At 37.9% G+C, this 14,099-nt stretch overlaps 1 protein-coding gene across 1 annotated transcript; it reads right to left on the reverse strand.

Annotated features, from left to right (window-relative positions):
- Window positions 1-929: 929 nt before the first annotated feature.
- On the reverse strand, window positions 930-9,818 carry rrm1 (ribonucleotide reductase M1 polypeptide). Its single transcript, XM_063011529.1, has 19 exons — window positions 9,718-9,818; window positions 8,524-8,612; window positions 8,246-8,423; window positions 7,987-8,087; window positions 6,562-6,621; window positions 6,411-6,450; window positions 6,149-6,311; window positions 5,666-5,807; window positions 5,492-5,575; window positions 5,226-5,387; window positions 4,958-5,037; window positions 4,438-4,639; window positions 4,204-4,353; window positions 3,896-4,117; window positions 3,653-3,729; window positions 2,713-2,848; window positions 2,314-2,409; window positions 2,042-2,230; window positions 930-1,168 (listed from the first exon to the last, which is right to left on the reverse strand). The coding sequence occupies exons 1-19, from the start codon at window positions 9,734-9,736 to the stop codon at window positions 977-979; spliced, it is 2,382 nt and encodes a 793-aa protein (XP_062867599.1). The 5' UTR covers window positions 9,737-9,818; the 3' UTR covers window positions 930-976.
- Between the last annotated feature and the right edge of the window lie 4,281 nt (window positions 9,819-14,099).

Genomic DNA, 14,099 nt, shown 5'->3' on the forward strand with positions numbered 1-14,099 from the left:
AATATTTTAATGTTTATTATGCATGGTTATTTTTGACTAGTCAAATTAACAAAGACTAACATTGTCAAAAGAAAGATATCACTGACGTGCTTACACTGCTTGAAAAATGTATATTATGTAAACTTTGTTATGAGTAGAAATAAAGGCATAGAGATCCACAACTGTAATTTTTTATTTTAGCTAGGAAACACGTTGCTAAAATTACAAACGGCTTCATATATTCATATATATCCACACATTTTATTAAATTGTTACACAGCTACAATTTGTCAAGATATTTTATTTTCCTTAGTCTGATGAGGCACTTGTATTGTAGTGATTTATTTTATTACCAATTTGCTGTTTTTGGTATTGTTCTGAGCTCAAAGCAACTCAAGTCTTAATAAAAAAGATACTATAAACATTACTAAAATGTAACAGTCAGTAAACCAGCAGGTTCTGTTTTCTAGTGGAACTGAAATAATCCACATGTTGAAATTTGCCTTCAGTGTCAAATGTAAAAGATATCAAAAGTAGTAAAAACAAATTCAGTTATCTTTCAAAGCCTCCCACCTAACATCACAATGTTTAAGTTTTTTTTTTTGCGTTATTGGTTATTGAAGGCTTAACACCACCAGCAAGCAGCAACTGATGAAAGTTACAAAGTGTTTAGTGAAACTGTAAGTGTCCCTATGGACCGTGTGCATGTTGCAGCTTGTTCAACACCTGTTTGTCTGTCCCACAGGTCCCTTGGTGTTTCAGTAATTTGTCCCTTTGGACAAATGGCTTTAAGGACACACCTGTGTTCATGTTTTAACACACGAGTAAACAGTGCTATGTATATTATTCATTTTTTGGGGGCTAAATGTGAGTAATCTTTAGCTTCAAGCAGGTGCACAGTGGTTATTCCAAAAGTATTTAGCATCCGTGCAAAATAAAAAGGCAGAGCATATCTATAAAAAATTTATTTTCTTTTTAACAAAACAAACAAACAAATTCAAGAACCACACATCAGACACTCGTCCCGATTCTCCAAAGAGCAAACCATGGCAGCTTTGTTTCTCTCCTTTACTTCCTCCTCAGTGCTATTGGTTTCCTGTGCTACCTTTAGTTTCTCCTTGTTGAGGGTGAACTGGATGGGGTTGGCAGCTGGCTTGGTTCTCAGGTAGTACATGCCAGTCTTCAGGCCCTGTTTAGTTACACAAATACTGCTTTATTCATCCTAGCATAATATCTGAGGTTAAACAATTCATTAGTGATCACAAATTTTACTATTTAGCAGAAGTTTTATACTTGACTAGATGGTACAATAAGCTCATCATTCATGTTCATGTAGTTATTACAGTGTTAAGCACAAGCCTGTTGTCCATCACTTAGGGTTATAGCAAATATTAAAATACAAATCCTGCAGTACTTAAGGTTTTAAGCACCATAAAACCTTGTTTTACTCCTTTAAGCATCAGTGCTATTAAAGTGAGAACAGATACTTTATGTTGCAATGATTAGCACAAGGAAGAAAGCCTGTACTACTAACTATAATGCTAGGTAAGCAGATTTTGCTCTTCACTTACACATGCTGGTCTTTATTAAACAATTGACTATACAGCCATTTAAATCAGTGCTGTAATAACTTTCCAAATGAGTATTTTTTTCATTCTTATTTTTAACCAAGGACATCTTAACAATGTGTCTGAAAAGGCGATTATTGTTCCCTGCAGCCTGTGGGCAAAAATAAGCAGCTGGTGCCAACCAGCGGACACATGAGGAACTACAGGTCTCCTTAACTGTCAGCCAAGAGTCTATTGCAATATAAAAGCTATGGTTTAAAAGCTGGTTCACAGGTTGTATGCTTAAAACTCATATTCCAATATGTTATTTATTATATTGTAAAAGTTAAATATTTCCACTTCTGTATAATGTGGACTGACAGCATACCATCACTAAATTAACTTTTAAGTCAATCCTAATTTAAATACTGATAAGTGATGAGTAGGACTGCATGAGAATAGCTTAAATAATTAAAGCCCACTGTACAATAAAGTAGCATATAAATCTGACCCACCTGCTTCCAGCCATAGAAGTGCATGCTGGTAAGTTTGCCATAGTTTGGTTCGGCTATGTGGATATTAAGTGACTGGCTCTGGTCGATGAAAGCGCCTCTGTCTGCAGCCATCTTAAGGATGACCTTCTGCGAGATCTCCCACACAGTCTTGTACAGCTCCTTTATGTCATTTGGAATTGTGGTGATTTCCTGCAAATGAAACAAAACTAAGTGAGACGCTAAACAGATAAGTGAGTGTTTACTGTTTACATTGTCCTGTCTGATAAACCTACCTGGATGGATCCATTATGAGCAATCAGCTGGTTCTTCATCTCTTCACTCCACAGACCTCGCTCAGTCAGGTCTTTCAGCAGGTGAGGGTTAACAATCTGAAAGTTGGAAAATGCAAGAAAATTTTAAAGTTTACCATCACAGAGGCAAGTAAATGCTTGAATTTTCAAAACCCATAAGCATGTGTTAATGCAACTTGTATCATCTGTATGTTCTGCTAGGAGACCAAGATGTTTGACTCCCTCTCACCCACCCAATTGTGTTTATTTATAAAAAAAAAAAAAAAAAAAAAAAAAAAAAAAAAAAAAAGGTATTGGTTAACATCCTGCTAATGTTTATTACTATTAATTATGGGTGCTGCTGAAATATCCAATTTTGCAGTATCACGTCATTAGTATTACCTGAAACTCTCCAGACAACACTCTGCGTGTGTAGATGTTGCTGGTGTAGGGCTCAATTGATTCATTGTTGCCCAGAATCTGTGCTGTAGAAGCAGTAGGCATGGGTGCCAGCAGCAGACTGTTACGTACACCATGTCTGAAAACAAACCAAAGCAAAGCTGCCTTTAGAATCCTCATCCATATGCCAATGTGCTTACAACTGTGTTTTCAACAGGAGAAATCTTTTAGTTTATGTGAACAAGTTTCTACTCCAGATGTTACTTCGATAACCTTATTAAAGATACTAAAACTGAACATTTGCTTTACAGCACAAGGAAACAACATGAATCACAATTTTAATAACATAAATGAGAAACAAGGCCAGTGCTGTAACCACAGGTCCAGAACAGTGAACAAAATAGACAAGTAGAAGATCAAGAGTGGACAATCAATTAAACGCAGTACTTGGTCTCTATTAATACTGAACATCCATAATTTTTATCCCAAACAATGCTGTTGTCCTGCATGGGCAGCCAGATGGGCACAATTAACCAGGGAGGACTGGGGGTTCAAAGAGGTCCCATTGCTGCTGTGCAATTGCAGCCTCTGCTGCCTGGTCGAGGCACCTGCAGTAATGTTGAGGTATTTGCTGAGCACATAGTCTGCAACTTTGATTGTGATGTGGATTATTAAACTCCTCAGGCGTTGGGGATTACACATCACAAACTAATGCATTACGCTGAGTCAGGTGGACACGTCAGACTTCAATATTCTGTGGCTTGTCAATAGTTTATTAAGCATTATTATGCTTATATTATTATGCATATATAGTTTGTTTTTTGATCAGCGCTGCTAAAACATTGCTTATGCAAAAACAAGTTCCTAATTTTTTTACAAGGAAGTGGAATCAGACAATACATGTATTCCAACATATATGCTGGAATAACTAGTGCTAACATACTTGGCAATTTTCTCTTTAAGTTCCTTCCAGTCCCACAAGTCAGTTGGAGTCTTCTCCCACATGTCATACTGCAGAATCTGGAGGAAAAAAGCAACAATATATTTCTAATGAAGCACTCATCTTAAACAAGGCCCTCTCATTAAAATAAACATGAAGTGAGAACTATGGAAATGCAAATTCCTGAAGAGACTGAACACACATTTAAATGTTACTAGTGTTTTGTGGTGCAGTTTGAACACTTACACCCTTGCTAACAGGAGACCCAGGGTAGGTTTCATATGCACCACGCTCAGCTGCTATCTCACAGCTAGCTTCCAGTGCAGCGTAGTAGATTGTTTCAAAGATTTGGATGTTGAGGTGTTGAGCTTCATTGCTCTCAAAAGGAAAACGCATGAGAATAAAGCAATCAGCCAATCCCTGAACTCCGATACCGATGGGCCTGTGACGCTTGTTGGATTTTGCCGCCTGTCAAAAAAACACATTACAATGACACACCACAAAATCACGTGCAGGCATGTTTACTTTTGGTTCAAAGAAAAGAGTCAACGCACCTCCTCGACAGGGTAATAATTGATGTCAATGATTTTGTTCAAGTTCCTTACAATGACCCTTGTTACAGACGCCAACTTTTTAAAATCGAACGTCCTTTCTGGTGTAACATACATGTTAAGAGCGATAGATGCCAGGTTGCACACGGCCACCTACAACCAAAAGAAAAACAGCTGAATTTGAGCTGTGTGGGGTAAAAAAATAACATAATCTTTAACATTAAAGTGACTCCATACCTCATCCTTGCTAGTGTACTCTACAATCTCTGTGCACAAGTTGCTGCATTTGATGGTTCCAAGGTTCTGCTGGTTACTCTTGCGATTGCAGGCATCTTTGTAAAGCATGTAGGGAGTGCCCGTCTCAGTCTGAGACTCAATGATGGCATACCACAGCTGCTGTGCCTTCACGACACGCTTAGCCTTGCCCTCTTGCTCATACCTGCAATCCGAAAATTCATTTAGATCAGTAATGGCACAACTGAAAGCTAGGTACACTATTACGTTCTGTGCAATTCAAAAGAGAGATGAACTACAAGGTGAACACAAGTAAATCTAGTATGGTAACACCAATACAGTCTGTTTACAGAAACAACAACAATAGAACAATCTAGTTTGTCATTATTTTGGTTTGTGTGTCAGTCAGAAGTTAATTCACTTAATTTCAAAGGGGCCAGGGTCAGTGGTTCTGCTGAGAAACTAAATCAGGAGTGGTGTGCTAGTGCATGAATCTATATGTCACAAGAGTAATTTTTGATACCTTGTATAAAGCTTTTCAAACTCTTCTCCCCAGCAATCATCCAGACCGGGACAGTCATTTGGGCACATAAGAGACCATTCCTGCAAAAGAAACAATTAGAGTACTATATTACAAGTACACATTTATACTAACAGAATTAATCTACAATTATAAAGAACATACAAGCATTAATTTAACAGATCAGGAACAACATTCAATGACCAGAATTTCTGGTCTTTCCTGAATTTCTTTTAACACCACATCCTTATTCTTCATGAGCTGTACTTACTCCATTGATCTCCACCCTCTTCATAAAGAGATCAGGAATCCAGAGGGCATAGAACAGGTCCCTGGCTCTCTGCTCTTCTTTACCAGTGTTCTTCTTCAGCTCAAGGAAGTCAAATATGTCAAGATGCCATGGTTCGAGATACATGGCAAATGCTCCAGGTCTCTGGACAGACAGAATATCACTTTAGTCAGTTATTAAGGCAAAGGTTTAGGGAACCTAACTAGTGTGAACGCTGTATGTGAAGAAAGTGTTTAGCAGTTTCACACCTTGTTGCCACCCTGGTCCACATAACGGGCTGTGTTGTTGTACACTCGAAGCATAGGAACCAGGCCATTTGAGTTTCCATTTGTCTAAGTAAAAACAAAATTAAAATATGTAAATACATGTATATATACATAAGCACTTACATTTACATGCACAGTTTGAGATGGTTAACTTACTCCTGCAATGTAGCTGCCTGTGGCTCTAATGCAGCTTACGGCTACACCAATGCCTCCAGCTGATTTGGAAATGAGAGCACACTGCTTCAGGGTGTCATAGATTCCCTCGATGCTGTCGTCTCGCATAGACAGCAGGAAACAGCTGCAATAAACACCAACCGTTAAACATAAGCCATTTGACAGTTACTTAAATGTAGTGATAGTAATAAGCTTTTCTTATACAAAGATTAAGGTATTATTTTTCTTTTTAGGCTTAAATTATTAAATAACACTGCTGAATAATTTATCACTGGCAAGACAGGCTTATTGGTATAACTTGTAGTGACACAGCATCTCTGATAACCCACTCAATCTAATTTAGTTTAACCATAAAACAGTTAGGTTAAAACCCACAACTTCGTCTCCTTTATCTTTAAAATGAAATTCATTTAAAAATAAATTCTTGGTTTATTACAAAACCTTAAAACTTTCCAAAGCAAGTACCTCGACAGCTGAGGTCTGTTGGTGCCTGCATTAAAGAGTGTAGGGGACGCATGAGTAAACCATTTCTCAGAAAGCAGATTGTAGGTCTCAATGGCTGCCGTAATGTCATCTCTATGGATGCCAACCGCTACTCGCATCAACATATGCTGAGGTCGCTCGGCAACTGCAAAGTGTAAAAATAAAAAAGTGTTTATATTTAAACTTATTACATATTAGCTAAAAAGCAGAGGAAGAGAAAGATCACATGTTCCAAAATATTTACCTTTTCCATTTATCTTTAGTAAATATGATCGCTCCAGGGTCTAAAGAAAAGATGGCAAGGATCATGAATCAACACAAATGATAGACTGCTGACAATCAAAAGAGAGAAATACGTTTCAAAGCAAAAACATTGTATCACACAATTAAATTACCTTAAAGCCAAAGAAGTTGTAAGAGAAATCTCGGTCAAAGATGATGGCTGAATTGAGGCGCTGTTAGGAGAAAAAAAATGTTTAGTTACTTTATATCAGGGGTCCTCAAACTTTTTAACTTAAGGGCCGGATTACTGTTCTTCAGTGTTTCGGGGGGCCGGACCGCAGATGAAATAGTAAACACACCCCAAAAAAGCTATTTACTATGTATACTGGATGTATTGTCTGCTGTGTATAACTGTAGTATAATTTTACTTCATAATGATAATGCAGACATTTTATTTATTTTAATCATTTCCATTATCCCAACTCATACAGTGTTTCCCAAAAAATCAGTGTGAACTGTGAGTCTGCTTTTGCCTGACGAGACAATAAGCATCAGGTTCCATATTTGTTACTGCCAGTCATAATAGGTAATAAGTGTTGAGTGAGTCTGAATCTAGAGACTCCGGGTGGCCAATTTTTGTTTTTTCTGTTATTTTTTTCCCGCTATAATACTGTGAGTTTAAAGATGAACAGGGGCCAGACAACATGTATTGCTGCTGTGGTTAAAGGGGCCGGTCAGATGAAAGCATCGTGCCGTATATGGCCCGCGGGCCGTAGTTTGATGACCCCTGCTTTATATCAATTCATTTTACAGAGTAAAATGGCATCACATTAATCAACATTGCTTAGACTGCCGCAAAACTTGTTCGACAACAAAAATTACAGATTTTACATCCTCTTTTAATTCTTTCTTAAAAACATTCCCTGTCAATCAACATCGGTCCTCCTTGTCATTCAGTTTTTTTTTCTCATCTTGTAAAGCAAACCTAAAATTGTGAAATGTGCTATTTAAATAAAACTTATTATTATAATAATAATGACATGAACTCACACACATCTCGGGGCAATCAACCAAAGCTAACTTACCTCCTGCATGTCTATGTGAGGTGTAAAGATACCAGAGCGTCTAGATAAAAAAAAACTACAGCCCCTTTTCCCTTGCATGATACCATGCATGCAGTACAACAGTATGAATCCAAAACTAGAATTATTTATGCAGTACCTAATGCGCTATTGTCCACTTTAAGATAAACAAGCTCGTAAAAGGAGGTCAAGTTCACTGAAGCTGTGATGCTATTGTCCACTAGACTGAGAGCAAATGCTCCCCGATTACAGTAAATGATAGCAAATAGTTTTAAATATTGCACTGTACTGTCCCAGTAGTCTCTCATCACACCCATACAGCCTGCTTTGGTATGACTGGTCACAGGTCAAGAAATTTTTAGCTAAAACCAAATTTTAGCTATTTTTAGTTTGTACCATGAAAAAGAGGCATGTGTGATCGTGAGTATTTTCTCCACCTTTAAAGTATTTAATTTTTTTTATCTATATCATCGACATCATCAACATTTAAAATGTAACATTATGATGTCAACTTACATCTTTATTTTCCAGAATTATATCAAGAGTCTCCTTGGAAATCATAGGAGAGTGCCGTCCATTCAGAGGATTGACATAGTTGTAAAGATCCTCCATAACATCTGCAAACGTAAGAAACACATTAGACTTGGAAAAAGCTCTAAAGTCATGGTACTGAGCACATTACTAGTGATGTTAACCTGTCAGCTAATCAACCACAATCAGGTTATAAATCACGACTTAAGACGCATGTATTTAGCATTACTAATAAGATACTCACCACTGAAGACCTTTTTAGTCTCCTTGTGCAAGTTGGAAACAGCAATGCGAGCGGCCAGAATGGCATAGTCTGGATGCTTGGTGGTAAGGGTGGCAGCAGTTTCTGCAGCCAGTGTGTCCAGTTCAACAGTGGTCACCCCATTGTACAAACCCTGGATCACCTTCATAGTGATCTGAGTCTGTGAACATTACAGACACATTAAGAATAAACATGTGAACTATGACATACTGATAAGAGTATAATACTACTACAATGTAAAGTCTTATTAATATACACACCGGGTCAACAAAGTCACTATTCAGCCCATAGCAGAGCTTCTGAATCCGAGAGGTGATCTTGTCAAACATAACGCGCTCCTGGCGCCCATCTGCACAAAGAAAATGATAAAAATGTGTAAAGTTTGTGACATTTCACAGAGACGGACAAATAATACATTTCTCAGATTCAGCAGCTAGACTTTGTGACAAATAAATTCTACATTGTGCTTGTCAGTTCAATCAAGTTTCTTATTTACAAGCTACACTTGATACTTCAAATCAGGCAATTAATTATTCGAGGTTTGAAAACAGCATCGTTTTGTTTACATACACACACACACACACACACACACACACACACACACAGACACACAGACACACAGACACACACACACAGACACACACAGACACACACACACACAGACACACAGACACACACACACACAGACACACACACAGACACACAGACACACACACACACACACACACACACAGACACACAGAGACACACAGAGACACACACACACAGACACACACACACAGACACACACAGACACACACAGACAGACACACACACACACACAGACACACACACAGACACACACACAGACACACACAGGGTTAAACACTTACAAAACACAGTTCAAACCAGAAGAACAAGTGTGTTAGAGAGGGACAAAGACCAAACAAGGAAGAGATCAGTTCAGTTCGCGCCAAATATAAACAACAACTGCTAACAAAGACACACAGTTTTGGTTATTTTACACTCAGCACTAAGGAATATAGAATATCAGTGTGTGTAAATATATTAATAACTTAAACAAGTTAATGTATGAGCATTTATTCGTTAATTTATTTTAATTTAATGTAATTAAGACCTCACAAAGCTAGCAGCTAGCAAACTGAAAAATAAACAGACACCTATAATATTGTTTACACAGGCGCTACACTTTACATTTTATATATATATATATAAATATATAATCATATTGATTGGTTTATGGTTATATTATTGCCATCAAACAATAAACAATTATGTTAACTAAGTTATTTATCGTTTATCCCACAAATTAGCCTCCAGCTAAACAATCCAATATTTTGTACATTAACATTTAGCTTGTACAAACTACACAATAAAACAAACTACACAATAAAACAAGCTAACTCCGTGCTAATGCAAATTTCCACTGATTTATGCAAATACTAGAGACTCACCTCGCTTAATGACGTGCATTTTAACCTGTAATGAACAAAGTTTATAATAAATATAAATAAACTGGAGCGTTTCTGCTGTTTCTGTCAGCAACAAGAGACTGTTCACCCTTCTGTTTAAACCCGCGAAAAGCGCCTGCATTGCGCATGCGTGTGCGCTTGCGTGTTTTATACATATTTTCTCTTGGGACTGCCCATGGTAGGGGTTTATTCATTGGGCTTCTCCTGACCCCAGGGTTCGTTTATTCATTGCCTGTGTCAGGGTCGCGGGTGGATAATGCAGAAAACACCCAGGACGCACACACACACACACACACACACTCAGGGTAATTTAAGTAGCTCCGATTATCCTCACTGCATGTCTTTGGACTTGTGGGAGGAAAACAGAGCCTCCAGAGGAAACCCATGCAGACTGTGTCAGCCCACAGAATGTCATTCATTGACATTTTCGGCAATTAGCAGAAGTGGCGGTTCTAGGGGGGGCCAGCGGGGGCCAGTGCCCCTGTGACAACCAGCTTGGTCCCCCTAGGAATACAGTATATGTAACTCAAATTGAATATGAAAAAAAAAAAGGAAATGCCTTAAATGGTGATTCTTTGTTGATCTGTTTACATCAAACTCAAGAAAATGTAGACTGAAAACTGCATAAATAAAATGTTGAATTCTATTGAATATCGACTGTTTTCTCTTAATGCCCACAATGCACATTTGGGCAGAAAGTAATTGGCCCCTCTAACATAGCCTCTGGCCCCTGCCTGCCGCCCCCCAAAAGCTCCATCGCCCCCCCCGGTCTAGAACCGCCACTATTTAGCAGACACTTTTCTCCAACAATTGTGACTGTATACACTGCAAGCAATTGCGGGTTTGCTAAGGGCCCAACAGTGTGGGACTTCAACTAGTGACCTTCCGATTACTTGTACCTTAACCGCTGAGCTACTACTACCCTTATTCAGTTACTGAACATCCTCTTCTGTCACCCCAACCACCTGCATGAACACCCTCTATGCATTCATATTCCTACTCATTGGCCTTTTTTGTCCTCTTGCCTATTCCCTCTAGACCTTCCTGCACTTCGTTATTCCACCACTGGTACTTTTCTACTTCATTTGCCCATATGTCACACATTACTATTATAGCAATAGTACTTACTATGATATCAATGAATCCAATCAAGGACTAGTGGACAGAGAAGTTATCAATAAGTTTGCTCATATAAAAGATCAACGTGCATCTTCTCTTTTCAAACAATGAACCTCATTCAATTGTGAGTCTGTTTTGCATTATTACGAGTCGTGTTGTTCTGGCTGTAGGTAAAGGCACGGAAAGCAGTTGGGGCAGTTGTAGCCTAGTGATTAAGGTACTGGACTAGTAAGCAGAAGGTTGTTGGTTCAATGCCCACCACTGCCAGGTGCCACTGTTGGGTCCTTAACCCTCAATTGCTAAGACTGTGTACTGTAAGTCGCTTTGGATAAAAGCATCTGCTAATGCCGAAAATGTAAATGGCAAGCATTGAAGTTTCTTGCTTTGAAATGTTGGTGCTTTGAGTGTGTTACAGCTGGGTTTGTGTTTAGATTCATGTGTAGTTTTACAGAGTTTATTGTGCCCCACCAGGCTTTTCTGTGCCAGAATAGCTGTTGCTGAAATAAAATATTACAAAAAAATCACTGACCCTACATCTACCAATATTTTATTTTAACGATAATATTATTGCAGTAGTCACGATTCCAAAAGTGGTGTCATTTAGACACATTATTTACAGTGTTAATATTAGTTAGCTATTGTTTATATGGCTTTTATAAATAACAAATAAAAATAAACTTTCTAAAAATAATACCTTCACTATAAAACAGAAACCCTTCCATCTTACAAAAACAACACGTTTTATTCATTTTATTTCTGTGCATAGACTGAGGATTTTTATTAAGTAAAACCAAACACTTTTCTACTTAAACTGTGAAAATGTTGTATTTAACTGTTAGTAAATATAAGCTCCTGAATAAGCCTCATACACAATCCTCTCTTTAAAATGTGTCTGATGATATAGTGTGTAATTCATAATAATAATAATAATAATAATATTGGCCCACCTGAATAACATAAAAATACTGTAAAACATTCCTGATTTTTTAATTGCATGTCCTTTTAATCCGTATTCCAGTGAAGAGTAGCATATTTATAATACAGTACATGTAAAATATATTTTGGAAAGTAACATGGTGTCTCTCTGGGGTCCTAATCTGCCTGGTGCCAGAGTTTCAAACAAAATGTTCTTAAAATGATTAGGAAATAACTTAGTTACACCTCAGCTGTTTGTTATGAACAGATAATCTTACATACTTCTCAATCATTTTTTGATAAATAGTCAAATTAATTGTTACCTTAATAATGATAAGTCATCAAGGTCTTGATGTAGCAAGTCACCTCCACATCATTAGGCTGTGGTGTTATGTTTGATTAAGGGCAGTTGTTGCCTAGTGGTTAAAGTACTGGACTAGTAATCAGAAGGTTGCTGATTCAAGCTCCACTACAGCCAGGTTGCTGTTGTTGGGCCCTTGAGCAAGGCCCTTAACCCTCAACTGCTCAGAATGTATAATGTCACAGTGCTGTAAGTCGCTTTGGATAAAAGCGTCTCCTAAATACAGGTAATGTAAATGCAAGTTTAGAATACTGTATCAAAAGGCTACAGTTTACAGTAAAAATAGATGACAAAAAGAAACTAAATATTCTCACCTCCAAACTTATGTGTGAGGCAATAATTGGTACCTCTAGATTCTCATGTTAAGCGTAACAGAGGTAAATATTCCAGTTTATGATTTCAGGTGTTACAATGCAAGTGGGCGGAGACAAAGACACGAAGTTGAGCCGAATTTATCTTTATGCAAACAAGGAGCGAAGTGATGTGGCGATTACCAACAGAAACTGATCACTGAACATGAGAAGAGAAGACTAGAGGAGAGTCGCGGAGTGTAAACAAAGAGAAATGAGCAAACTGCGATCTGCGATTCGGGCGACAAGAGGCAGAAAAGAAAACAGAATACAGCAATGCTGTGTAATAGTGATGTGCTGAGCTGTGCTTACACCACGATTACACTAGAGGGCGACAAGTCGCTGATATTGTTCATTCTTTATCCCTGTTCAACATATAGGGAACCGCTACTGTTTATATTTGAGAGCGGTCACTGAAATAATGGTGGAGATCGTATTTATTACTGCTATTAATATTTATTTATTCATTTATTAGGATTTTAACGTCATCTTTTACACACTTTGGTTACATTCATGACAGGACAGATAGTCACTCGTTACACAAGCTTCATCAGTTCACAAGTTTAATGTCAAACACAGTCATGGACAATTTTATATATCCAAATGTATCTTTGGACTGTGGGAGGAAACCGGAGCTCCCTCAGAAAATCCAAGCATAAACAGGGAGAACATGCAAACTCCACACAGAAAGGACCCGGACCACCCCACCTGGGGATTGAACCCAGAACCTTCTTACTGTGAGGCAACAGTGCCACCCACTGAGCCACCGTGCCACCGTGCCACCGTGCCACCCACTGTTATTAATAAATTATCTCATGTCCTACCTAGGGTTTTGGTGTTCTGCTGTGTTGCTAATAAAGCTCTAAAGTAGGGTGCTTTGTGCAATCTGTGCTAAATATTTATATGTATAGCATTTGGTAGGCCCTCGTATTCAGAACAACTTTTACCGGAGGTACTTCATCTAAACATTTCCTTACTCCAGTACAATTATTTAATATGTGTTCTAAGAACACATATTCGATAGCAACCTTTAGAACAAAGATATATAGAAATGTTTTTATGATAGAATTATGTTTACGGTGCACTTGCATTACAGCTCAGTGTGATCTTTTGGATCTTGGTGCTTCACAGTTTTAAGTTGCTGTATGAATCTCTGTAAATAATGCATGATACATCAATGTATTTTCATGCTAAAGCCTTCTCAATTCCTCTGGGTGCATTTAGGAAAACAAAATAACCTTAAAGATAAGGATAATGTTGGAGCTAAATTTAAAAGGGTGGTGAAATTGACCCCAACCAGCAAGACAATGGCCCCAAGCACACTTCCAAGTTATCTGAATGTGAAAAACAAATAACAGCTATTATAGCAATGCACCAAACTTCAAATAATCAAATACCAATATAATGTTTATTAATTTAAACAAACTCTTTATTCACACAAGTAGGTGACAGGCCACTGATGTTTCCCACGGTGTGTCTCTGTTGGGTGTGTAGCAAGCTGCTGCTGTTGTCAAACTGATGGGGGCACTGACCAAAAATTCTTATGGCGAAAGCGTTTTCTGTCTACTCAAAGTATGCTGTTTACTAAACAACTTTTATTAAGTGAAAAAACTTTGGTC

This window comes from Trichomycterus rosablanca, chromosome 16 (genome assembly GCF_030014385.1).
Source record: "Trichomycterus rosablanca isolate fTriRos1 chromosome 16, fTriRos1.hap1, whole genome shotgun sequence".
NCBI lineage: Eukaryota > Metazoa > Chordata > Actinopteri > Siluriformes > Trichomycteridae > Trichomycterus > Trichomycterus rosablanca.